This window comes from Pangasianodon hypophthalmus, chromosome 11, assembly GCF_027358585.1.
Source record: "Pangasianodon hypophthalmus isolate fPanHyp1 chromosome 11, fPanHyp1.pri, whole genome shotgun sequence".
NCBI lineage: Eukaryota > Metazoa > Chordata > Actinopteri > Siluriformes > Pangasiidae > Pangasianodon > Pangasianodon hypophthalmus.
This window is the reverse complement of record NC_069720.1, coordinates 4,321,482-4,345,665: the sequence shown is the minus strand read 5'-3', so window position 1 is coordinate 4,345,665 and position 24,184 is coordinate 4,321,482. Positions and strand designations below refer to the sequence as shown.

At 35.9% G+C, this 24,184-nt stretch overlaps 1 protein-coding gene and 1 long non-coding RNA gene across 5 annotated transcripts; one reads left to right on the top strand and one right to left on the bottom strand.

Annotated features, from left to right (window-relative positions):
• Positions 1-230: 230 nt before the first annotated feature.
• On the bottom strand, positions 231-24,105 carry tpcn2 (two pore segment channel 2). 4 transcript variants are annotated; one of them, XM_034308571.2, is made up of 27 exons: positions 23,755-24,105; positions 23,478-23,640; positions 16,772-16,827; positions 16,597-16,673; positions 15,740-15,917; positions 15,503-15,619; positions 15,258-15,364; positions 14,699-14,771; positions 14,377-14,476; positions 12,172-12,237; positions 12,009-12,073; positions 11,805-11,911; positions 11,010-11,091; positions 10,817-10,903; positions 10,555-10,674; positions 9,700-9,759; positions 8,845-8,973; positions 8,629-8,678; positions 8,423-8,522; positions 8,204-8,275; positions 7,308-7,379; positions 7,148-7,218; positions 6,417-6,519; positions 6,237-6,319; positions 6,054-6,135; positions 5,271-5,362; positions 231-3,823 (listed from the first exon to the last, which is right to left on the bottom strand). In XM_034308571.2, the coding sequence occupies exons 2-27, from the start codon at positions 23,629-23,631 to the stop codon at positions 3,721-3,723; spliced, it is 2,406 nt and encodes an 801-aa protein (XP_034164462.1). In that variant the 5' UTR covers positions 23,632-23,640; positions 23,755-24,105; the 3' UTR covers positions 231-3,720. The 4 variants fall into 4 exon arrangements, with proteins under 4 accessions (XP_034164462.1, XP_034164461.1, XP_026786216.1 ...); XM_034308570.2 differs by having other exon boundaries at positions 23,478-23,637; positions 23,755-24,104; XM_026930415.3 differs by lacking the exon at positions 8,204-8,275 and having other exon boundaries at positions 23,478-23,637; positions 23,755-24,102.
• On the top strand, positions 4,521-6,046 carry LOC128319227 (uncharacterized). Its single transcript, XR_008302666.1, has 3 exons — positions 4,521-4,657; positions 5,204-5,350; positions 5,611-6,046. It is a non-coding gene; the product is annotated as an uncharacterized LOC128319227 (long non-coding RNA).
• Positions 24,106-24,184: the final 79 nt, after the last annotated feature.

The following is a 24,184-nucleotide window of genomic DNA, read 5'->3' as shown; positions in this document are numbered from 1 at the left end:
ACATTTACAGTGTAGCTGGAGCTAGACTGTAAAAAATGTGCATTATGTTATTAACAATATCATAATAGAACAAGTGGATTGATATAAACCTGTGATTTGAATTACAGCAACACTACTGTCAGAGCTGCTGTCATAGAAAATTAATCAACACCTTCTGACCAATCATTATCAAGAATTCAACAGTGCTCAAGAATGAACAAAAGAAAAGAAAAAAAGGAACATGATTGACATTTCAACTTTATGACAATATCCCATTTTATTCAGATGTCTCTCAGAACACTGAAATGCTCATTTGATGGTATCAGAGACACATATTATGATTATATAACACAAATTTTATTAATCATGATAATATCGTAAAAATATTCTTATCCAACACTGACTATAAAAGTTGTAATAAAATCTTATTTACATACTGAGTAACAAAAATGGCTCATCTGCAGCAGTGATTCCCCTTTTGATTTCTTTTTAATGGTTTATATAATCTAAATATAGATCATTAATAACTATTATATATCATATATAAATATTATAATCTGAACATTTAGTTTTGTTTAAAATTTTGATCCAATCATAGTGCCAGTCTACTAAACCAAATGTTTATTATTGATCATTACATCGATGACTGTTTATCACCAAATGCTGTGTGTGTGTGTTTGAAAGCCCTATCATATTGCCATCTATATCTCTTTGAAAAGAAATTCATTCAATGAAAGCATTTTTCAATCTAATATTATCTACCACATTTGTAGTGCATGTGTGATTTCAGATACAAAATTCAACACAAACTGAGAAAGGAACTGAAAGTGTTTTAACACACTTTTAACACACCTGAATAGTGCACGTGATTAGCTGTATAACATGAATTCAAAACTAACCATAACGCTCCAACAAGTAATGTATTAACATGAGGCACAGGACATGAACATGAAAGAAAGACTTAACAAAACTGATCTTATAGAGTAAAAACTAATTCAAGTTCCTCATGCTTTCCTGAATGCTATCCATGTGATGTGCACTACAATGACAGCACCTACTCAGAAATTCTTACAGCTTAACTTACAAGTGAAAGCAATGTACAAAATGCATAAACGTTTATCAACTGCCCCGACAACTGCCCTTAAATCTCCATTATTAAACACTGTTGTGTAAACAGGTTTTTCTGCTTTTTAAATTCTGGTTTATGGTTATCAATCACTACACTGCAAAGGTGGTAGATAAAAATTAGGGTGAAGACGACTGGATATATTTCACTGGATATATGATATTGTGCTCTGTACGCAGCCAATGAATAATGAGAAATGAACCAATTTAACAACTCTACTTGTGTGTATTGGTCTGGGAAAACCATCGGATGATGCTGATGGTGCTACATTGTGGCAAACAGCCAAATAAAATAAACATACAAAAAAAAAAAATCCAACATTGTCCAAAATTGAATATACATACTTGGAGAAACCATAAATATATTTAATGGAAATGATGTGGAAATGTTTTTATTCACTTTTTTAAATATTGTCTAGGCTATTTTCCTGTAAAGATGCTGGGTAAAGAGCCAGTTTAATAAAATGGCAGTGGTAAACACAGTCAGGCCCCACCCACACGTTTACAGATATTGTTGAAAACATAGTTTTTACCCTTCTGTTTAAAACACACACACACACACACACACACACACACAGAAATAGCGTCTTTAAAAATATCTTCATCCATACGAAACCGTAAAAATGATTTGAAAACGTTCACGTGAGCAAGCCAGCGCAGTGATAGTATGCCATAAAAAATGATAAACACACGGATTCATATGTGGACTGATGATGAGGTGTAACTATTGTGCAACTAAGGATGCACTTGAATACAAAGTGTTCTCCCAGGTCTTCATCTGCATTGTGGTTTGTACAGACGGAGCGGTCGATTCAGGCGCGGTACAGCACGCGTTAACGTCTGGCGCCTCTGCACGAGGGTGTAATAATAAAACGAAGTGGAATGAAATTACAAACACATTATCAAATAAGAAATTACAGACCACAAAGCGATACTGTGATCAACCTGATCAACAGAGCATTAGCACGTTTATGACACATGAAAACCCGTAATGGGCACGCACAGGTTCGCGCCATGATGTCAGCGTTTTCAAAAACGAATGCTTTTTTTTTCTGTAGTGAAAACAAAGTTTTTAATCCACTTCAATCTGTCTCCACTTTTCAGTCTCCGAAATCTTAGCTATCTGTATATGTGTGTATGGGGCATCAGTCTAGATAAAGATGTTAAAAACCTTGCTTGCTAAGTGTGATTTCCTCACACACAGTGAATGTCACGCTTTGATCAAGTTGTTGGATAGCTATGTTCTGTAGCACAATGACTGCAGTCAGAATGAAATCCTTTTGCAATTTTATACCTTTTCACTTTTAAAAGTAAGCAGGTATAAAATGTTGAGATACATGCAAAAGCTTTCGGAACTATATAAAGTAAAAAAATGCCATAATTTCACCATGTGAAGGGTTTTCTCCGGGTGCCACACACGTATTACCAGAACAGCAGCATTTATTGACATTATCATCAGCTAAGGAAGCATTAACAGGTATATCTGTAAATATATATCTGCTGCTTCAGTGATTAATACTATATACTTCCTTTGTAGACATGTTAGTTTTTAGACCAAAAGACATCTATCGTTCAAGGTTGTAATGCCATAATAGCTTTGTTGAGTATTAATGTACCGCATGCTCAAGGATAAAAAGCACCTCAATAAATTCTGCATTTCAGCAGCACCACTGTCAAGATCTTCACGTTCCCATCTCAGCAGTAAAACACAGTCTGGCTGCATGAAAGAGTTTCTGGCCCAGCTTCAGGGTCATTTCAGCGCACTATTTCCATGTCACTGACATCTGCTGCCTGCGTTTGAGCTCAACGGTGCTTCGAGTAGATTGGTTGAGTGAGTGAGAAGTAGTGGAGCATAGAATGTGGTGCCACTCACAAATGACACTTCAGACACCATACTGTGCCGTGCATAAGTTTTCACCCCCATTGCACATTTCTACATTTTGTACTGTTACAACCGAGAACTGAAATTGTTTTAATTGGGATTATAAATCATGACAAGAAGTCACACGACTATTTGAATGGAATGCACCACAACTTTTAAGTTTTTTTTTATTTGCAAATAATTTTGCAATCTATATTGACTTCCCCCCACTTATATATTACATATTTTGTTTAGACTCATGATATGTATAATCCCATTTCAGTTCCAGGTTATAACACTACACCATGTGGAAAAGTTCAAGGGAGTTGAATACTCACGCAAGCAACTTAATTTGCTGCCTTTTTTTTTTTTTTTTTTTTTGGAAACTCAGACCAGGCTGGATGGTATCATCTTGTCCATGATCTCTCTGCAAAGACTTGAAATTCATTATCTAGTTAAAACATTCATTTCAAAACAAAAATCTGATAATTTCCCTTTCATAACCAAGATCGAAATGCTCTAGTACTAAACTAATTAAAAAATAAATAAATAAAAATAATAATAAAAGGACTCTGGCATTTTAAAACAGTGCCATGTCACTAACATGTGTTCAGCAGAAAACTGAGCAGCACATGGCGTTGTCTTCTGCACTAACCCCACTTCAAGACCATGGCAGACTGTACTCCTCCACACTCCAGTCAGGATTAATGTAAATGTAAACGCGTGGTGGAGAGCAGGTGTATGTGGCGCTGTAGTTAAGGGCTGTGTGATTGCAGGGACCAGTGAGGGAGATGGAGATGTGGAAGACACTGGAGGTGGCTCTCTATGTCCTCCTGACTCGGTCCTTGGATTTGGTCTCTGAGGTGGAAGTGGGAGATGGGAGAATATAAATGCATATTGCAGGATGTTTTAGAGCAGAGTATGTTATAGAGCATGCTATAGATCGCTAGAGTGCAATCAAGTGTTAGATATGTTTTTTTTTTCCAGACAAGAAAAAACCAAAACAAGAATAACTAATGGTCTTCATTCACAAAGGCAAGCCAGTGCAGGGAGGAACAGCATGTCAGTAAGGAATGAGGCTTTAAATCTCACTGCATATTGAAATCCAAACCATCTTGAAAGATGCTGCTGAACAAAGGATTTTTTTAAATTAACCATTTAGTTTGATTATTTTGGTATTTTATTCTAAATACCAAAAAATAGCATTTAAATCACCTAATATTACTACATAACTCTTAACTAGGCTAAATTCAATAACAGGTCACTACTTACAGTTATAGTATTACTGAAATTCGTCAAACAATCTGTCATGGCATGAGAATTATATAGTGTTTATGCTGATTACTTTTTTCAAAACACACAGACTAACATTAGGCCACAGAGTGATCAACAGATCAATGGATCAAGGTCTCAGTTTATGGGAAAGGGTCTTATCTACATTTCAAACCCTGATTTGTTCAGTCCTGACTAGTCAATCTCAATTTAACAGCTAATATTCACTAGCTGTTTCACTACAACACTTGGATGCTCAATTCATATTGCTTGCTTCATGTGTGCAACATCAGAGCTGACTTTTAGTTTTCATGCCTGGAATCAGGGAATTGATTCTTTTTAGGATCGAATCCCAGCACCTTCGATGTGAACCGAAAGCAGGATGACAACTTGATCACTTGACACACAACATATATGAAGGTATATATTGTGTACTTTAAGAAAATTAAACAATGTAATGTTTTATTACTGAATTTTACTACTTGGGAATAATGTACAATTGATACAAATACAAGTTACATTTGTCAGTCTCATCATTCATTTTAACAACTGTCATTAATCTTAAAATTCTTGCTATCAGCTTTGATTGTTGATTCATATTTGTGTAATTTTCACAGAGTGTCTCTGAATTTTACTTTCTTGTCTTTCTTGTTGAGGACCGTTTTTCAGACCCCATTTTTTTCTGATCCCAACAATGAGTGATTAAAATAAACAAATATAAATTTGTTTAATATAAAAATATTTTTAAATTCATGCCGCACCTCAACTTGTTTGAGCGGTGATCTCAAAGCATTCTGTCTATAGAAAGGTGAATTAACATCAGGCAAATGATTCAAGACCCATAGCAGCCTTAAACAAAGCTTTTTGTGAGCATTAATCTCAATGCAAATAACCTGGGGGACTATAAATGTATCGCAAAATGTCAACAAAAGAAAATGTAACTGTCTAAACCATTCCTTGTCCAAGAGGCAGAAGCTCAAGCAGAGACAAATTCATAAAAAGTGGACCAGTCACAAAGACACTAGGAGCTTACCTGAACATCATCAGCACTGTGGTCTCATAGTTTGTTCTCTCCACATCTGATACGCTCAACGCATGACTTTTGTCCCATTTGTAAGTAAAGTTCTGGAACATTAAAGGTGGATGTCATGTGTGTGTGTGTGTATATTCTTATATGCATTGCATACTTAAGACACTTCTCTATTTAAAATATTAATAATTTAATAATTGAGCATTTCCTTGGTCGCTATACAATAACTTTACATATTAAATATGTAGTTAGATATTTTTAACCAGATGTTAACTTAAGCTAGTTGAATGAAACTGAAATGAAAATTCAAACAATTTCTTGATTGCTCTTCTCCCGTTTATAGCCTGGGGCAGCCACAGAGACCAGAGAGCGTTTCTCTTTGAACAGCCATATATAAGAAGACTTCCCCAAATATTACAAGTGTTCTGACATAATGACTGACCCCACCATTGAATACTCACCAGGAAAACTACGTAATTTATATATTTATAATAATAACAACTAAACAGAAAGAAACTATACGTTTAACAACAACAGCAAAAAAAAAATCTCTGTAGATACCATAACTGCTTCACAGACATTTTCATGCTGTTTCCAGTCGGTGTAAGTTTTACTGACAGGGCCATAACTGACTTTAGAGCTGGTTTGGGTACTTTGAAAAAACCCCAAAACACTGATAGACAGTGTTTTTCAAAGTACCCAAACCAGCTTTAAAGTCGGTTATGTACTGCTTTGCTGAAACCCACAGAGATAAATTAAAATTAGTAACAGCCAAAATTGTCATACCTCCAAAATGAGTGCCACAAACAAATTGACCCACATGACAGACGAGGTGAGCCACCAGGATACAAAGTACACCTTCGACCACCTAAAGACAACCATTATGATTATGGTTAATCATGCAGAAATGTATAGAGAATAACATAGCTGAAACAAAAAATATTTTAGCTTCTGGAGCTGTTGCCTTACTCAGTGGTGTATCTCGTGTAAGCGTCCATAAAGACCTGCCAGTTATTCACCACCATCACGTCATACAGCAGAACTAGAGAAGACTGAACGACCCATAAGTGAACATTGAGTAATGAAAAAAAAAAACAAGCTGTTAATGCTTAAACTATGCAATAAATATTGCTGAGGGTAAATACTTACAGCAAAGTCATCAAAGTTGTTTGGCCAATACTCCAGCTGTTCATAGGAGCCACACTCCATGGTGAAGTTGGATGTACCATTCTCACTAGTTGAGTTGGCCGCACTACAAGGAAACATACACAAGTAGGGTATAAAATAGAATACCAAGAACTCATTTACAATATGTCATAACATTAAAGCCCTAATTAGGAACTGTGGGAAGTGGAACAACAGGTTGAGCTTTAATCAGCAACTCTCGTGTATGGTATGTATTAGGGGCGGGTGATATCATGATACTCAATATATATAGATTTGATATAGATATAGATTTGCTAATAAACTACAAAGTTTAATGATATCTTTATTTTCACTCTACAAAAGTAAATTATTTAACACTAAAAAGTGTTAACGGTTCTATTCACGGTTCTGTACAAAATTGTACCAGCTGCTTCCAATGAGAGTTATTGTGTAATTGTTATATTAATACTGACAATGTCTGCAATATATCAGAAAAGTGTAAAAAAAAAAAATAATAATAATAATTAGAAAGAGTAAAGTGTTTACCATGATATCAATATTATATGATCAGACTGCCCAGCCCAAATATGTATATGTACCAAGCTCTCACTATGTCAACTCTGAGTTAATCCTGACTGTTTGTGGTACATTCTTCAGTAAAACAGCTTAAAACTATATGACAATGTAACAACATTATAAAAGTATGATATTTGTTATTGATGTATATACAGTACCTTGAGGCTGGAGGAGTAATAGCTCCTTGGAAAAGCCAGATACCAATAACAGCATACACATAGTACACCACCTAAATCAGAGAGCAGAGAACTTGAAGACTGCATCCTTAACGCATGACTGATGATGCTTTAAAAGCCTTAAAGCGCTGTTTACGCTCACCACCAGAATCCCGGCAAAAGCCCGCAAGTTTTTCACGAGGTCCACAAGAGTACTAGCCACCAGAGCCATCAACTACAAAAAGGAAAAATAAAAAACTAAATTATATACATACCATGGACTCAGGAACCTGCAACATTAACACAACTGGAAAAAAAAATTCCATCAAAAGAGCTGCAAATTTCCGCCAATTTACTATGGAAATACAATATACAGTCCTAACCACAAGATGGCGAGAGAAGTCCGTTTAACAGGCATGCACCATGACTACCCTGGCCACTCAGAAAAAGTCAACTTGCAATAAATGTTGCAATATTTGAAAAACCAAATTTTTGTAAAAATTTTTATCCAGATTCACAAAACTATTCCCAGCTCCAGAAACAGAAAATGTGTAATTAGAAATGAGAAGGTTAATTTTCTACAACAGTAGCCCTATCAATAGTGCCAGCTGTAATTCAAATCACAGGTTTATATTAATGCACTTGTTCTAATATAGCATCATTTCTACAGTAACAGTAACAGTAATACTAATAATAATACCTCATTCACAAGGACTTGTTTAGCGGATGCGCCACATAACCCAAGACTAATAATATACAGATTAAAAACCTTCATTTAACAAAGAAAAATGTACAATCATTAATATGGTGATGTCTTCCGTAATGACAAGCTTATGTAGCATTTATGGAAGGAGCCTCCGGTGTCAGCTCTTTGTAATCTTCAGTACGTTTTCCACCCCACGAAGGTCTTCAAGACAGAGGAATTTTGATTTCTTTTTTTTTTTTTTTAGTTAAAATGACAAGATGCCTTGTTTGTCTTAATAACTTCAAGAGAGAGAGAGGCTGGTGATGGAACGACTGTTCATAGCTGCTATAACGTAAGTGATAACAGGAACTAACTTGTTTTGTGATGTTCCACAACATTAATGGATACAAATGGATGTCAAGTACAACATATGGCGCTTTAATCATCTGTAAACAGTAAAAATCAACAGTAAATATTTTAGCATAATGATACTCAATCCAGGCTTGCGATGTGACTGTCGCATGTGCATAAGGTGGACTGTAGAAGTTGACATGATCATAATACAAGTCATTCATAAGGACCATGCGGCTGACCTTGACTTCTGGAATGATCCTGAGGAAACGGAAGACAATCAGCATGTTGACCAGTCGCACCATTTCCCACAAAGATATGTTCCCGTGCAGAGTCGGCATCCTGGGAACAACACACAGCTACCATTAGCATGATGAACACAATAAAAATAAAGAAAGGAGATTATCATTACCATTATAATACTGTGTGTCAGTGAAATCACACTTACGATTTTGGATTGGTAATCCTGAACATGACAAAAATAGTAACCTGGAGGATCTATTTAATGAAAAAACAGTATACAGGTTTCGTTTAGATGCAGGTGTAACAGGGAAACTGTTTATCAAATTATAAAACATGAAATCTGTCTCTATCAGCAGAATTGCTGAGCAAACATTAACTAAACAATAATTATTTTGTAATATATATGTATGTATTTATATACCAGCAGAAGGACAGTGAAGAACCCATCAAAGATGTTATTTCTGTAAGAGATGTAACCCCTCCAACCAAGGGCAATCAGTTTCAGTATCATCTCTAATAGGTAGTAGATGATAAAAGCCCAATTAATGATCTGTACAAACAAAAAACAATCCATTATATGCAACATAAAAAAGGCTAAAGGTCAAAATGTAGTACCACTGGAGATACAAGGTTTCCAAAAAATACAAGATATACAGTATATAATGTTTTCTATCAGTCTATCCCAGGGGGCATTTTGGCCTATGCTACCTTATACGTAATACATTTTAACACAAAACAAGCACTGCAAGTACTAATGATGATCATTTCCTGTCACTCAACCAAATGAAACTGTGTCAGGATGCTTCACGTGTGGCTTTTTCTGCCACAGAGGTGCTTCAAATGTTTCGAAAAAGTGACATATTTTATCTCCTGACCAATCAGGTCACAAGTTGGGGGTCAAGCAAGAAAAACAAATATGTAATCTCGTTAGTGAGTGTCTATAAGGAGATTTACGACATGTCGAATTGAAAATATTACATTGCCAAAATTCTAATGAGGCAATGTAACTAAAAATAACAACTTTCAGCTCAAATTCTCTTGATTTTCTGCTTTTAAAGCTACAGCAAAGACAAACAATCTCCTCATCACCACAGTTAAACCATATAGAGCAAACTAGGCTAGTTAATTAGCTGAACCTAGATAGTCTGGTAAGAACCTTGTTGTGGTTACAGTGTGCATGTCATGTGAGCCTTTTTTTTTTTTCCTTATCAGCACAAAAGGCCATGTGTGAAAGCACCTTTATGGTACCATAAGCCATCACTCAGAATAAAGTTACCTCCATGTAGTAATCATTCCTTTCCATTACAGTCTTGTCTGAATCCAGCACCAAAATGCTCTGCAAAACACAATTTTATAGTTTTCTCAACAATGCTCAGTAACTCTGCAAAAAAAAAAAAGTGGTATCACACACGGAAATATATAATATACATATATAAATATAAATATAATCATTTCTCTGACTAGTGTCCTCTATACTAAAAAATAGTCCAGAACTTCAGCCCTTCAGAAAGAAAGGAATTTTATATTATAATTTATAATTTCTGGGTATTTTAAATTTATTTTATCTTTGGATATATCAAACTGAAAAATTTATTGCATGTTTTTTTATTATAATGTTTGCTTACACATTAATGTATAATATACGGATTTCATTTTTTTTTCTATGGCTCAGGATTTTCTTCAGACCAGCTTTGATTTGTGCGATTTTCCACTGTCAGGCCACGTTTATGTTCTTACTGATGTATCTTGCCCATCACGATACAGTAGCTGATACAGAAAGATTAAAAAGATTTTAAGATTAAAAGATTTGTTTAGATGATTAACAGTTCTAACGAGGGTTGTATGTGATATCTTTTCTGAAAGGGAATCCTCAGGATGTAGTGTTTAACGTAAAGCCTTCAAGTAATCCTTCCCTGAAGAACCCTTGTATATTTTCCCCAACATGTTCTTTCGTATGCTAACCACAAGATGGCAACACAGACCATTATAACAAAATGTCTGGTTTTTTGGCATTGTTTTTTTTGGCATACATCTATCAAAACTATCATTTAAAATTATAACCATTTCTTTTTCTTGTAACTGTGAAGGAAAATAATATTTGATATAAAAATAAAATGAAATGGCTACTCACACAGATGCAAATGACGTTGGCGAGGGCTACGGTGTTTCCCACCACAGTGAAGTAGTAATGACTACACACGTTTTGGACCGATTGTAGGAATGAGGAGCTGTACTCTGGTTTCGGTGGGTGCTAGTGGACAAAGAGCAAATATCATCATTTACAAATATTTTCATAGGTAACTAAAGATCTACATGCATGCAAAAACACAAAGCTCCCCGGTGGTATCTAGATACAGTTATACAAATGACTTCCTCAGAGCAGAGGACGTTACCTCTCTGATGTGCTCCTTATCCAGTTCGTTAAACAGCCTCCGAAATGCTTCACCATCAATAAAACCATCAGGGAATTCCTGAGCAGCCTGAGAAAAGAGATGGTAAACTGAAGTATAGCTTTTCCCATCCCAGAGCCGCTTTTCTTATATACAAAGCCTGGAAATCTTTTCTCGGCTTGATATCTGAACTCACCTTAATGACAGCTTGTCTGTAGTATGATGTCATCTGCACTCTTCTCATGACCTGCAGCACTCTGTCCACTCGAACTCTCTTTCTAAACACACAAATACAGGATGTGTGCACACGTCAATTACGTAAAGAATAAAAATCTTGGGGACATATAGGAAATAGGATAGGATAAAGGAAAATAATCACCAATAATTATGAGTGGTGTGATGTGTCTCAAATTATTTTGTTCCTATTATACAACAGCACTTTGCCAACAATGACTTTTTTTACAAGAACAATGTAGTGTACTTTGTTTATGTTATGTCTGATGCTGTTGAACATACATAAAAACAAGTTAGCTCCAGTTATCACTTATGTTATTACAGCTATAAACAGTCATTCCCTCACCAGCCTCTCTTTTTTTCTTTTGAAGTTAATAAGATGTAAAAATGTAGCTTGTCATATTGCCAAGAACACACAACCACAAATTCCTCGGTCCAGAACCCTCACATGTACAAAACTTAATGTCTCTTACAACTCAGTGACACTGGAGACCCCTTTCATAAATGTTTCATAAACATCTCCTTACAGAACACTTCCAAACAATATCTAACTATTATATGTTTTTCTTTGTTAAATAACATGGTTTTAAATCAATTTATTATTTGCCTTAAATTAAGTGGAGTGTCAGCTATATAAACCGGTGCTTTGAATTACAGCTGGAACTATTACTAGGACTGCTGTTATAGAAAATTAATCAACACTGTCTCTATCCAATCAGAATCTACAACTCTGTAGTTCAAACTGGCTGTAACTTACACATGACCTTCAGAATTGTCATCGTGGCTTTGACCCGGACAGCAAAGCACCTTAAATGCAGCTGTGATCCCCAGATGCCTCCTTAAAATAGAGGCCTGCACTGACATCTGCAAAGAAGCCAAGCCAAAGGGCAGAAATTCATAAGTAATGCAAGAACACTTTAACAGACACTGAAGACTAAATCAACACAAAACAGCCACTCACCAGCAGATAGCCTCGGAACTGGTTGTAGATAATAGCAGTGAGCAAATTCATCAAGATGTAGGTTCCTGTGGGGGGAAAATGTAATAACATTCAAATACATATTCATCAAACACATCTGAAGTTCTTAACATTTGTGACATTGCACAGGTTTTGTGAAACTTACCACATACACTGAAAAGTATAAAAAATATGGTATATCCCCGATTCAGTGAGTATGCAGGAACCATCACTGTTGGCAGAGAGAAAGAAAAACAGTTATGAAAGGGTCTTTACCTAGGACCGTTTATTGTGTATATTTTTGCTGTAGTTGCAGTTATATGTTACCACCCCAAAGGTGATTTTTTTTCCCCCTATATCAATACATCCTAAAGTGTTTTATTCATCTTATACTGCTGCTATTCACCAAGAATTTTTATTTATTAATACTTTTTATTCATTTATAGTTACATTTAATGTTGTGAAATGTCCATCCAACAAGATAGTTTCTGTTACCGATTACAATACAACAGATATAAACAGTCAGTCCCTCACTAGACTTCAAACGCACAAAGTTCTGAAGCCTTTCTTATGGAGGAAAACTTACTGATGAAGTGCTGACACTGGAGATTTTATCAAAGATTTACAAACATTTTTCTAAATTGTCTGTTGGGCATCTACCATACAAGCCCCTTTGTAAATTATTACTATAGAAACAATAACATACTAGAACAAGCACATTAATATAAACCTGTGATTTGCCTTGTAGAAGGAACTAGTGTCAGAGCTGCTGTTATAAAAAATTAATCAATACCTTATGACCAATCAAAAAAAAAATTCAATAGTCTTGTGGTATAAAAAATAAAGTGGTTTATATTATTATTAATAATACAGTAAAAAAAAAAAAACATATCCGCTGTTTCTGTTACCATGGTTTTATTTAACCGTGATTGTCAGTGATCCAAAAAAAATAAATAGAAAATTCCAGAAATACAGTAAACATTCAAAATTTAAATTGCGCACGATTCTGAGTAACATGATAACATCTTGTGCAGTCTCGCCTGGAACATTAATCATCCCTTTGTCCAGTGTATCTACACTGTATATGCCACCCAGCCGTTTTATATATATATATAGCATATAGTGTTCGCTACTATCTGCGGTTTCAGGCATCCGCTGGAGGGCTTGGAACCTACTCCCCGTGGATACAGGGGTCCTTCTGTAGTAGCAAATGTAGAAATGTTATGACCAGGCCTTTAGCACAAGAGGCACTGCCCAGCAAAATGCGTAAACATTTTCCAGTTTTTTAATTATCTTTAAAATACTGCAACACATTTGTCACAGAAACCACTGAGCACTGGACAATGGTAATATATTTTCCATGGCACTACGTGTGTGCCAGTCTGGGGAAACCCAACAAATGTCCCAGTGCATGAATTCTGGAAAACAGCCAAGAAGGCCAAAAAATCATGTTTGGACCAAAAAAATAGTTTTTCTGCCAATGAAAAAAAAAAAAAGAAAAAAAAAAAACCCGCAGAAAAATATGTCACCAAAATGCTGTTGATATAAATGATATTATTTATGCTACTTTTTAACCTTGCCTTGAAGCTATGGAGCCAGTTTCACAAATGCCATTGTAAATGTAGTCAGTCAGCTTAAAGACATCTAAAACCTAGGTAAGTGTGTTTTTCTCACGCAGTGAATGGCAAGCTTTTATTAAGTCGTTGGATAGGTAAGTGCCATAGCGAAACGGACACAATTCTGATCAGTTTGTAATCAGATATTGTGTGTCTATGATGCTCCTACACCATTACATCATCATCAAAACAGAGAAGAGAGTTTACACACTGTACAGATGACAAAGATTTAAAATGTTTAAATGGACTAATAAAAAGACGTTAATAAAAATAAATTTAGTTGACAGAACTGACTAAATGAGGCAGTAATTATTTCCCCAACGATGTTAGTGTGAAAAGAGATCAGTGCAGTGACAAAGGGACAGTGATGAGGCTCGTTTGAAGAGGCTCAGAGACTGATGTAGATGATGATGATAATTAAAGTGATAACTCATTTCCCCTTTGTAAACTTATAATTCTTTACGGTGTGGTAATAATTTTCAACATTAATTAAGCTATCAATATAGAGGTAGGTGCAGCATCTTTAAGTGGACTTGGACTTTAAAATGCTAGAACTTTACTTGTGATTGAGACATGTACGAAAGAAAAGTCTGTCACTTTCACAACTATACATAGTCAAAAATGTCAAAATTTGACCATATGAACGGTTTTCTCATGCCACCACACATATGATTCATTTGAGATTAATGTGAGTCATGTAATATGGTGAATACAATGATTCTGATTCTGATGAGACACAGTAAGAAACTCTGTACCGTCTGGGTTATTAGCAGTCGTCAGCAGCACAAGCAGAGAGGACAAGGCCTTAGGCAGGTCTTTGAAGTAAGCCTCCCATTCCCCATTCTTCGACGAGTCCTTTTGACACATTACACAACAGATTCCATACATTTATGAGTAATATTCTTCATCAGTTACACCAGCATCTAGTATTCTGATTTAGAAAAAAAAAATGATACAAATAATAGAAGCTGTAATGACAATTTGTCATTTAGGCAAATTAATTTTATCTTTAGATCTTACATTTCGATGATATCTAAGTCTCTATGTCAGAATAAAGTATGGCTTATCCACTGATACCTCAAATTTGGGGAAGATCAGCATACCAATCATGGTGAATAAGCACAGGTGGAGGGCCAGAAGCAGGATCACACTGGGAAAGAAAAAGACAGTAAGATGGAGGGTTGCCTTTGCATGTGTGTTCATGTGTACAGGGCTGTAATAGTTTAATTAAAGCCTTATTAGTACAGAATTAGTTTTACATGGGGAGGTGGGGGTAATGTGTTTATTGTTGATGATACAGCTTCTCTGAAATTTTAGTCCCATCCTTCTTTGGTCATGTGTAGCAATTTTTTACATGTTTACATGTCTAGAATGATTCTGTATTATTTTATTTACTATAAAATTATCCCAGATAATATACAGACAGGTGACAAATTAAAGGAAAACCAACATAAAGTGTCTTGGCCTTCATGAGCCACCAGAGCAGCTTCAAGTGTGTCTAGATGTGTAGGTCTGAGGTATCTACTGTTCCTGTTATGGTGATGTACGAATAACTAATTATCAAGCTCAACTTCCACAGACACAAGCCCTATAACACGCAGTCATAAGAAAAAAAAGAGCCTCTTAATGTTCTTACCTTGCTATTTCTGGAAGTGTCCTTTTGATACATTTTAGAGTTTTCTTCATTAAGGAGGAATTTTGCAAGAGGAAAAACGGCCGAATCAGCCTCCTGACTCGTATGGTCTGCATGTGGAGATAAGAAAGCAAACATTACTACCATCTACCAACACAGTTAAGAGTTAAGATGAAAATTCTATCTGATATCTATTTTAAACTTAATACATGAAATATGTGATCCGATTTACCATCTGATTAACTCACCGTACCACACAGCATGGCAAAAGAGATCATGCAGTCGATGACTGATACCGCTATAACCAGCACGTAGCCAATCAGCCATTTATTCATACGGAACTCCTCCCATCCAATCAGATAACTCTGTGGAGCAGAAATTCACATACACACGTAACTAAAGTGACGTCGAATATGTGTACATACTGTAAATGTTCTTGCACTTTTTAAGTATTTTATATGTAATGATTTTATGTAATAATATACCTTGACCACTACATCCACGATGAAGATGCAGAGGCAGACCATCTCTACAGCCTCGGGGAGGCCACATGGTGGCTCCCAGGGATCAGGCCTGAAGCGAGGGTCTGATGTGTAAGTGATCGAGGAAGGTTTCTCCACAAAGGCCAGAGCCAGAATCACAGCAATGGTAATACCAAGACCCCTTCATCACACACACACACACACACACACGCACAAAAGAATTAATATATGTATGTTAATAACCGTACATGCAGCTAAATTCATGGGTTATTTAGCTTTGGAAAACAATTATAACTAGTTTAAAAAAATATAACAAAAATTTGTATTTGCAGATCAAAGCAGGTCACCTGTCGTTATTAATAATATAGTGCATAGGCGTAGGTTTGGTAAAAATGCATACTGTTATTCAGTAAGTGTAGTGTTTAATGTTGCAGTGTTGCAGCAGTTTCCTGGACTTTCTGTAAGGAGCATTAAGTAAAAAATATCCACAGTAATTTATATGATTTAATTCCACATTAATTAGGCCACTACTTTAGTTGGCTAGCTAGTGGTTAACAGGTTTTTCTCTGTACAGCCTTGCTACTGAGAAGAGGGAAGATAGACGGTGGTTTTCTTTTTTTTTTCACAGTTATTTTGCAATTTTGCCATAACCCTCTCATTAATATATTAATGTATAAAATTAGTGTAAAATCTTTACTCAAACAATGGGCCAGGTCTTACAACTCCAACACTGGGGAAATGAAACACTGTTAGAGAGCAACCCAGTGGCCAGTAACACACCTCTTGATCCAACTAGTAAATAATTTCAGAAATGAGAATTGAGAAAACTGCACTAGAAATCCTTGCTCTTGCTTGCTTACCACTGACATGTCCTGGAGTAGTACCATCTGTATAAGCTCAAGGATCTCAAGTCAACCTTGTGATTAATGGATCGATACTGTGGAGAAAAATGTACACATAATACAATAAATAAAGTTTTAAAACAGGACATAGTAAACACTGTAATATAAACAATTTTTGGGATATTTGTATTACCTGAATGGCATCTTCAATAAATACAACCGCTTGCTGGATGCACAGCTCTTCATCACCTTGTTAAAAAAAGGCAAGAACAGTATATGAGTGAATAGGAGAGAAATGATGCTGTATAGAAGTCATTCCACCAAGGAATAAAAACAATGCGATGTGCTGTTATAAGAAAATAATCAACAACACATCACGTGTTGAGTGCCTCAACGGAGAGTGCCGAGAAGTTGATTATTTTCCAGTAACCCGAATGTTTTAGTCCATATACCATAGCAATTTGCCATCAATTACAATTTTCATTTATGAACACAAAAATCATACTTTTTTCTGTTTATAGTAACATTTCAAGTTGTATAATATCCACGAGACAGGTTAGTACCGGTTATCCTTTACATTATAGCAGCTCTCTTGGGTAAGACAAAAAAAAAATTTCAGCTTGTCATGTTACCAAGAAACCATAAAGCAACCGTAAAGTCCTCTGTCCTGAAGATTCTCCCTTGAAGGAAAACTTATTCTTACAAAGCACTGACAGTGGAGACTCGTTCCATAAATGTTAAACAGGGGATTAGATTAAGTCTACTTAAGCCCACCTTGTGAATTAATTATATTATTTTATTAGCACACATTTGAACAAGTGTATTAATATTAACATGTGATTTGCCTTACAGCTGGAACTACCTTTAGAATCAGTTGTTCAAAAATTAATAAAAACCTTCTTCTGACCAATTCAGATTCGAGAATTCAACAGTACTGCCATATTAGGAGAAAATAAACCACAATCCTTGAAGACATTTTCACAATAGATAATATTTTTTTTATAAATCTTTAAAAAAAATAATTTTACAATGAAAAGGGCTACATTTCAAAATAGATTTTACAAAATTCATACAAAAATAGATTTTAGTGCCCAATCTGCTACCTGTTACTATGAGTGACAATGGTGATACCTGCGATACTGATATCATATTGTTAACTTCGCCCATCCCTATCATCCAGAACTTCCAAACACTAATAGGATGCAAACAAAACATGAAGTAACTTCTAAATACAGCTGAGCAAAAGATAGCATACATTTTCAATTGCTCATGTACGCTTAACTCATGTTGTCTTTGAAAATATATACACTAAATGGCTAAAAGTATGTGGACCCTTGACCATCACACCCATATGTGCTTGTTGACTATCCCATCTCTGTGCAGGACACTCGAGTTCTTCCGCTCTGAACTTAACACACCATGTCTTCATGGAGCTCGCTTTCTGCACAGGGGCATTGTCATGCTGGAACAGGTTTGGGCCTCTTATTTCCAGTGAAGGAAAATTGTAAAGCTACAGCACACGAAGACATTCTATACAAATGTGTGCTTCCAACTTTGTGGCAACAGCTCGGGGAAGAACCACATATGGGTGTGATGGTCAGGTGTCCACATACTTTTGGCCATGTAGTGGATGTCATTAAATGTCATTAAATGTATTCATCTAAACTGTGCATATCTTCCAAAACTAAGGATCTTAATTAAGCTGTTACTGGATATATAGTACAGTATAATAAAAACCACCTGTATTTTTGTGACAGGACGATGGTGTTGTGTATGCTGTGTGCTTGCATATGACTCTCTTCATTTCACATCACATAGAGAGGATCAGCATATTAGCTGCTAAATTGAGCGTAAATTTCTTCACTGCATTTTGTTACATCTTCATTATCTTCAATACAACTGGTACACAATAGTATTCAATAGTATTCATTACACTCTGTTATGCTTCAATGCTATGTATTAATGTATACGACACTATGTATACTGTACTAGTGTATACTGTATACTGCATATGTCTACTGTATTAGTGAATACAACACTATGTATACTGTATTAGTGTATACTGCATATGTCTACTGTATTAGTGAATACAACACTATGTATACTGTATTCTGCACTGTTGTTCTTGTTTAATTTGCTCCAGTGTACACTACAATATTTTGCACTAACCATTGTATATATTACCTTTTGGAATACCTCTCTTCTTGTCTATTTTATTTTTTATTTGTGTTTGTCTATTATGCCAAAACCTTGTGAGCTGCTAAACAGTCTTTCATTGTTCAAAACAATGACAATATAAATCTATTCTATTCTATTCTAATTTTCTTAATACAAAACTAATATGATGAAATGAAAATTGAAGCGACTTTGTTAAGTGGTCGAGGGAAAAAAAATTATTGTGCAAGTATTCGATTGTTTCATATGATTTTTAGGAACCTCAACAGTGCAGTCGTTTCTGCGAAATGCATGGGTGCACAACGTATCGGCTGTCAATCGGGATCACAGAACTGCCACAGAAGGCCAGTGCAACTACACACATCTGATTCCTCGAGTGTTTAGATGAATCCTGGCACTTACATGATCATTTGACTTGTGTTTAAAGGATCATGTAGTAATGATAAATAATGACAGCCTTGTTCTTATGAAAGGTTCACCAGTTTAAGGGGCAAAATAAAAGTTAATTTGATGCATCTTTCAGTTTTGGACAGTTTAATGAAAGATTTAATTATGCCATATCTCTCCACATCATTTTACTGTACTACATTATCTGATCATGACGTAATCAAGAAATCATTGCATGATCAGCTTTACTGACTGTTGAGCAAAACTGATAATGAGTAAGAGTTTAAACTTAGCTGTGTGTGTGTGTGAGCATACAGTGCATAAATAATAATCACTTACAGTTAATCTCCCTTTAGAGGACACTTTCACTTCTTGTTCACTTTTAACACCACCTTGTGACAGTCAGGTGTCCGGTTACGCGTCCTTTTCACTCCTAGGTTTGACCACTGATATCTCTATCGCTTCTCCAGTGCTGCTCAAAGAGGTGTGAAGTGCCTGTTTAGATGCATTGCCACTGCTGACACAAGTGTGGGAAGATTTGCCCTACACTGGAGCTATACAGAAGCAGAATGTCATTACTATCTTTAGTCACGTGTGCTGTCTTGTATGCCCTGCTCGGGCGTGCAGTAAATCCAAGTACGTCATGTGCCTATACTGCTGTTTAACTACACGTTGCTAAAATTAAAACAAATCTGTTTCCCAATAGATTTGGCAACATGCTGCTTCCTGTCCAGAAGTATTTGTTTTTCTGTAAGACATCCACCTTTCCAGATATGAGTTTCAGACATGACCAAAATAGCTATATTATATTATATTATATTATATTATATTATATTATATTATATATAAAATTTGAATTTTTTATTCATTTTTAACTTGAATTTGAATTTGTGTGAAGTTTTGTTTTTAGTGTGACTCAAATCATTTTTCTATTTTATTTCACATAAATATTTCTTGTCTTATTTTTATAAAGGTTTCATTTTCAGTTTTAGCAATGTTAGTGCTGGGGCAGGTTAAAAAGTGAGAAATTATTTTGTGTCTGATATTAGAAATATATGACTGCACAATGTATGTTGTACAACATCAATCAAAACCTGTTCAATACATGTCTGAGATACTGCCAGGATTAACTACAATAAATCTGGCAGTGTGGCAACTGGTGTCAAGAGTCATCATTAACTTTTGGAGACTTTCTGGTTTTAAATACACCCACCTCTACACATGAATCTCACACATCCTGTCATTTTCTAAATGTGTGTCTCTGAACGCTGTATGTATGTTTGCCATGGATTTGAGCCACTGTAGCTGTCTTGCTGCTAAAGCCCCTCCTTAGCTTGTCACTTGGAATTCCTGAGAAATTTCGACAGTTGTTATGTAGGAGGATTTTTATAATAGTGGGTTTTTCCCCTTGATTTTGCGACAGTGCACTGTGTTAGTTTTCGGAACAAGCGGTAAATTACTCACTTGTTGCCAGACACCATTTCCACTAATAAATCCGACTAGAACTAGAGTCACACGTTAGCACATTGCCATGCAGCTCCGCCAACTTCCTCCTGCGGCATGAAACCCTGGCATCTAATACTAGTGAATTCTGGCTCCTTTCCAAACTAAACAGACACCTGAAAACTGTTCAAATTCACCATAACTTTAAGCATTGAAAAACATACACAGAACATAGTTCACTTCTGCTTTTTCTTATAGTTCTAGTTTTTCTTTAGTTAAAAGTTTCAATTTAATCGTGTGTATTACTTTTGTGAGTCATACTTTTTATCTGTTTATAGCCAAAAAGAGCTGGTTTTTACCTCAAAACCCAACTTCCTACATCCTGAGGACTTTCCCAAAATAGAAAAGTGAAAGCTACAGCTTTACCTCCGACTGTTACAACGTGTCAATACTGGAGACTCCTTCCGTAAATGTTAAATACGCATCTCATTACAGAAAGCTTCAACAGATCAATAAATATACTTTGTTAAATAAAACAGATTTTTTTTATATAAACCTGTGATTTGCCTTGCAGCCAGAGCTACTGTTAGAGCTGCTGTTATAGAAAATTAATCAACACCTTCTGACCAGTCAGATTTGAGAATAGAGAACCATCGTGCCATCGTATATGAAAACAATTATATTTGATATTCATTTATATGTCTTCCATCATAATTTAACGCAGCATTCAGCTGGTACTTCTACCAGAAAAGATTTAATCTAAGTATTGGATTTACTCCGTATTCAAAAAGCTTTCAACCTTACCATAAGAGAACACAGGAAATACCCCTGTGGGCAATTCCTCTAAAAAAAAAAAAATAAAAATTTTGGTCTGTCTTCTGTATCTCTCTCTATACTGACATCATGCATCACTGATTATGTTTTATGTGCTAGAACAAGGGTTCTGAAAGTCCTTCTTTGTTTCAAGTCTTCTCTACTCCCAACAGGTCATGAGCTAATTATCAAGCCCTCCATAATGGATCGGATGTTTTGGGAGTAGAGACAAGCTAAAACTCTCAAATCTGTCACTTGCAGAGAAATTCTGTCAGAAGGAATTACCTGCAGAGTGAGTGCATCTCTCCGTGTCAGAAGAAAAAGCTTCCTCTGCATCACGGGAGCTTGTGAGGATTCTCAGAACGCTGCAGAAAAGTTTCAGAGCCGCTGATACAAGAATCATATCGCCTGGAGCAATTTAACTGGCTAATTTGTTTTTGTACACACTACACCTTCCCATTTTGTGTTTTGAACTTCAATCGGCTCTGCCCTTTAAGTAATAAGGGACCGTCATCAAAGTGCACTTCATTACATGCAGGCTTCAATGAATTTTTTATAAATACATTAAAGCAATGACTTTCATGGATGGTTTCACTTTGTTTTTGTACTCATGTTGATGTCAGTATAGAAACAAAATTTCTTAGTGTTGATGTGGCATTTGTGTGGAACACGCATTTAATAAGGCACACTTTGAAGACGGTCCCTCAACAGATTACAGTCACCTGAGAAACTTAAGCATAAATAACTCTCCTGATTTTGAGATACTAACTGATCTCTTTTTTTGTAAATAAATACTAAGGCATAATTTCGAGAAACTTTCTCATTATTATATCTAGTAAATGGTTTTATTTATTTATTTTTTTAAATGAAGTGGAAGAAATTGGCTGCCAAAACCTGATGAATAACTGAGAAGCCAGATTGTGGAAAATGGAGACTAATATCAAGTAAAAGAGAAATGCTGAATACAAGCAGAGAAAAAATAGCACAGCTCAGATCCTTCTTACAACAGACTGTGTCTGGAAAAAAAAAAACTACACTCGTCTATTCTTGTTTTCTAAAAAGGACACACACTCAGGACACTGAGAAGATAAGTGCACGTCTCAGCCACTACATGTGCGCGCTGTAAAGGTTCATTTAAAAGCTGTCACCAATGCAAACGGCATGTGCATAAGCTCTCCCGATACTTTACACACTGCTGTTAACAATGTACTGTGGTTGTGATGCACACCCTGAACTGCATGAGTCACCATTTTTCTCCTCTTCATACATACTGGAAGAATTAGTGCTGACAAAACACACAAGAAGGTCTTCCTAGACACTTCTTCTATGATATTATTTCCTTTTACTGATAGAGAATCCCTGAATGTGTATAAAAAACAAAATCACCTTGGCGACATTCTGGCATCAAACAGCCTCAAGTTAGTAATAAATAAATAAATAAATAAATAAATAAATAAATAAACTCCTGGTCACACAAATTCCACCCTCTTCCAAATGAATAAACTCCAACCATTTGCACGGGGATGATTGGAAAAGGAATACTGTGTGTGAAGACGCACAAACAGAAACACACAGACGAACCATTTTTGATGCTAACAAGCTGCTACTTTCGAGCAAGACCCGCCTCCAGGGCCGGGACATTTACCTTCTCGAGAGCGTTTAATTGGATGAACACAAGACTAGTACAGGATGAGTCATAAAAAAATTTTGAATCATTTTCACAAAAGTGATGAAGTCACAATCAAAACTAGAATATCTAGATATACTATCCAGATATATATGAGAGTTTCTAGATATACTATCGTACTGGTATCCATAACACCAACACCATAGTATATCTAGACAAATATTATATATATAGATACAGATATATATAGTTTTGGAGCGCTTTAGGTGCACTTTAGTGTCTGGTCAGTTTGCTAAAAGTGACCTCAGGAAGGGAAAGTTAACCTGGACAGCCTGCTAAGGAACAGGATATGCCAGAGATTTTTGAAATTGTGCAAGCGTGAAAAGAAATGCTGAGTGTTTATGGCATAACTAAGCCTAAATTAGCCAGAGGTAGTCTGTTCAAATGCACTTACGTTCTTCGACATGGACAGAGTCCCTGCTGTGTGAATAAGAGAGTCGACTCGTCCCTTTAGAGTCAGACTGGGAGTCAGATTCAGAGTCATGTCGAGAGCCGTAATCTACCGAGTCCTGCTTTCTGCTTTCTGATAACAGCGGCTCCGTTTCCATCCGGCTCTGCTGGAAAAGTTGGTAATTTCCAAATAAAAAAATCTCCTTAGCTAACGTTAACAGAAGATATCCAAGTGTCCGTATATATGTATAAAGGTATGTATATATAAAAGCGTGAAATACCGTGAATAAAGTGTCCGAGGTTTCCTCAGGACAGACCTCAGAAGTTTGCCTCTTGCCTCACTGACTGTTTTCCGCTCATGACAGCAAGAAGGCGGGTGTTTTTAAGATTCCCCGCCCATGTTTTCCCCTCTAATGTTCTTTTGTTAAACTTACTAAAACGCCTGAGTTTTCGCGAACAGACCGGGAAACCTGGCAGGTTTTCACTACACCTCTGCCATTCATCAACATCCTCTAACTGAATAACACTTGCGCGAGCTTTTTATACAACCAACATACCGGCACGTGAGTTATCGAGAGCAATATCGCGACAAAAAACGTGAACTGAAACTATAAGCAATTTAGCCCAGACCGCTAAGTGGTTTAAAACTGGTATATCATTGTAAATAGGATTATTTTTAAAGTAATCAATTACCAATTAAACTTTAAATAA